General features: G+C 42.6%; 1 protein-coding gene across 1 annotated transcript; it reads left to right on the top strand.

Moving 5' to 3' along the window:
• The first annotated feature begins 732 nt into the window (after positions 1-732).
• Positions 733-2,460, top strand: LOC122301626 (ethylene-responsive transcription factor ERN1-like). Its single transcript, XM_043113028.1, has 3 exons — positions 733-774; positions 906-971; positions 2,008-2,460. The coding sequence occupies exons 1-3, from the start codon at positions 733-735 to the stop codon at positions 2,458-2,460; spliced, it is 561 nt and encodes a 186-aa protein (XP_042968962.1).
• Positions 2,461-2,673: the final 213 nt, after the last annotated feature.

Below are 2,673 nucleotides of genomic sequence, written 5' to 3' on the forward strand. Positions count from 1 at the left end.
TTATGAATTTTAAGTTGTGAAATTTATTTTGATGTGTTTTCTTGGTATTAATTATTATTTTACATTTAAATTGATCTTTACTTTAAATTAGTTTAATGTTGGACTTTAATTATTTTATTTTTTTAATATTGAGTTGTACTGTTTTTATTTCGCTCCTATTTATTTTTTTTATTGTGTATTTTTCTTTTATTGAACTCTTCTATTTTCGGACTGGGCCTGTTTGAGTATATTTTATTTTTCTTTTGGGCCCAGCCCAACCCGTGAGCATTCAACCCAGCCCAACCAGTGAGCCTTTAACCCAGCCCACTAAATTCCTCCCAACAGTGTCGTTTGGTCCAACCCTTAGGGCTTCTTCATCTTCTTTTCTTCTCCTTTCTTTGCGCCGTTGTTCCTCACTTCCTCCAACTGAAAGACTTCCAATCTGAAACAATAGTAACATGTAGAGCTCGTCCTCCGCATTGCAGTGGTGCTTGTAAATGCCTCGGAGAAAATGGTACCGCTTCGACAACGCCTTGATATTGTCGCCATTGGTAGTGAAAACCACGACAGCACGATGGAGCCCCTTGAGCTCAGAGCGGATGGCCTTGTGGAAGAACAAGAATATTGGGATTGGGGGCTTGAGTTCTGGGTTGTTCTTTACCCATGCCTTAGACGTTGAAGGGTCGATGGGGTTCACTGGGCCCGACATTACAGCCACGGCTCCACCTCCATCTCGATGCTAGAGACCTGGAAATGGCGTCGCCATTTTTGTTTCGTTACAAATTTCAGATTCAGGTTCTCAAAATCCTAAAGTTCTTTCCGACTTAGCTAGATTTCTCGCCCCTCTCCCTCTCTCTCTCTAGCCATGAACCTATTGTGGTCTCCCCAGCTTCGTTTCTTTGTATTATCAATTATGTACTGCTCAGGCCTCAAGTTCAACGAGAACGGGGAAGGCACAAACGGAAGTTTCCACATATTGTAATATTGGTCAGGTAAAAGTTGAAACTTTTACTTTAATGTTGTTGGCCCACGAGTTCAAACTCGGTTCTTCCCCGCATCAAGGACTTCACGCCATGCACAGCAACCTCCACCCAGCCATGAAGCCATGATGGAACCACTGTGAGTCTTCATCCCATAGCCACCTCAACGCACAGCCTCAAATATGTTTTCTCATTTAAAAACAGAGCAAATGAGAAAAACCAATGCAAGGAAGCTAACGCCATGGACAACCTCCCGTCTAAGGTCTGGTCTCTCCTGCTGCCCAGCTGCCACACATAACCCTAATCGCTCTAAGGACCCTGCCATCGCGTGCACCACCCTTAATGTCGCATCTCTGTTTCCCTCGGCATCATTGTGTTTTATACAGAATGTAAATGGAGTAGTGTAAAATTAAACAAAGAAGATACACGAAAACAAAAAGGGAATTAGAATTACCTATTTATTTTTATAGCAATGAGATAGATATTTATTATTATAGAAAGATATATATAATTATAAATATTAGCACCACTTCTTGCAGCTACCTATCTTGTAGATATATATAAATATATATATATATATAGAGAGAGAGAGAGAGAGAGAGAGAGAGAGAGAGAGAGAGAGAGAGAGAGAGAGAGAGAGAGAAAAGCCCCTGTGCCGCCTAGGCAGTATCGTCCAACTGTATCATTTAAGATTTTTTTTTTTTTTTTACTTAGTGATTAAGGAAGAGTGATTTTAAGTGTATTTGTATATTTTTTAACTTAATAATTAAAAAAGTGATTAAAAAAAATATGAAAAAGGAATTAAAAAATAAAAACGGAAAACCAAGTGGGCAGCACTCCCGCTCTCATATATATATATATATATATATATATACACATACGCACACACGCACAGCCCCAGATCGATCAAACTACATATCTAGCAAGCTAGGCCAGCGTGCTTTTCACATGCAATAACCAAAATCTCTCCCACCTCGATCTACTCCTCGCCTAATCTATCTCCTCGATCGATCTGTGCTAATAATGGCTGGGCCTAAAACCACAAAAGCCACCGTTAACACCGCCACCACCACGAAGGCCAACGTGCGTTCAAGCAAACCGTTGGCATGCAGTCAGGAGATTTGTGGGAGTTCGACAAAGGCTCTCGGGAAGATGGGTAGCTGAAATCAAGGACTCGTCTCAGCGTGTAAAGCTGTGGCTGGGAACTTACGATACTCCCGAAGAGGCTTCTAGAGCTTACGATGAAGCAGCTCGAGCTCTTCGTGGGGAAAATGCCCGAACCAACTTTGCAGTTCCGGTTAACCAGATCAACTCGAGCATCAAGTCGGGTTCTGCTTCCCTTTGTAACGTGGGAGGGGCGCTGCAGCCGTCACAATCTGATGGGCGGCATGGACTCAGCTTCTCTTCCTTAAAGGCTAGGTTGAGCAAAAACCTGCAGTGTATCATGGCAAGGACGAGTACTACTGAGAATATAATAAGTCCTCGTCAAAAAGTAGGATGAGTGATCAGTCTACTTTTGCTAAGATATTTCACTTCAGAAATTACAACCAATACCAAGGTGGGCCCCAAATGGATATGAACAACAACACCATGGAGAAGGTGGTGCAGCCGAGCATTGTTGTGCCACCCTATGTGGAGACTGAGCCTTGTCCTTGGGAAAGCTCGAGTGTCTCGGAATGCAGTACTGCCGAGTGGGTTGGGTTCGGCAGGCAAC

This window comes from Carya illinoinensis, chromosome 2 (genome assembly GCF_018687715.1).
Source record: "Carya illinoinensis cultivar Pawnee chromosome 2, C.illinoinensisPawnee_v1, whole genome shotgun sequence".
Lineage (NCBI taxonomy): Eukaryota > Viridiplantae > Streptophyta > Magnoliopsida > Fagales > Juglandaceae > Carya > Carya illinoinensis.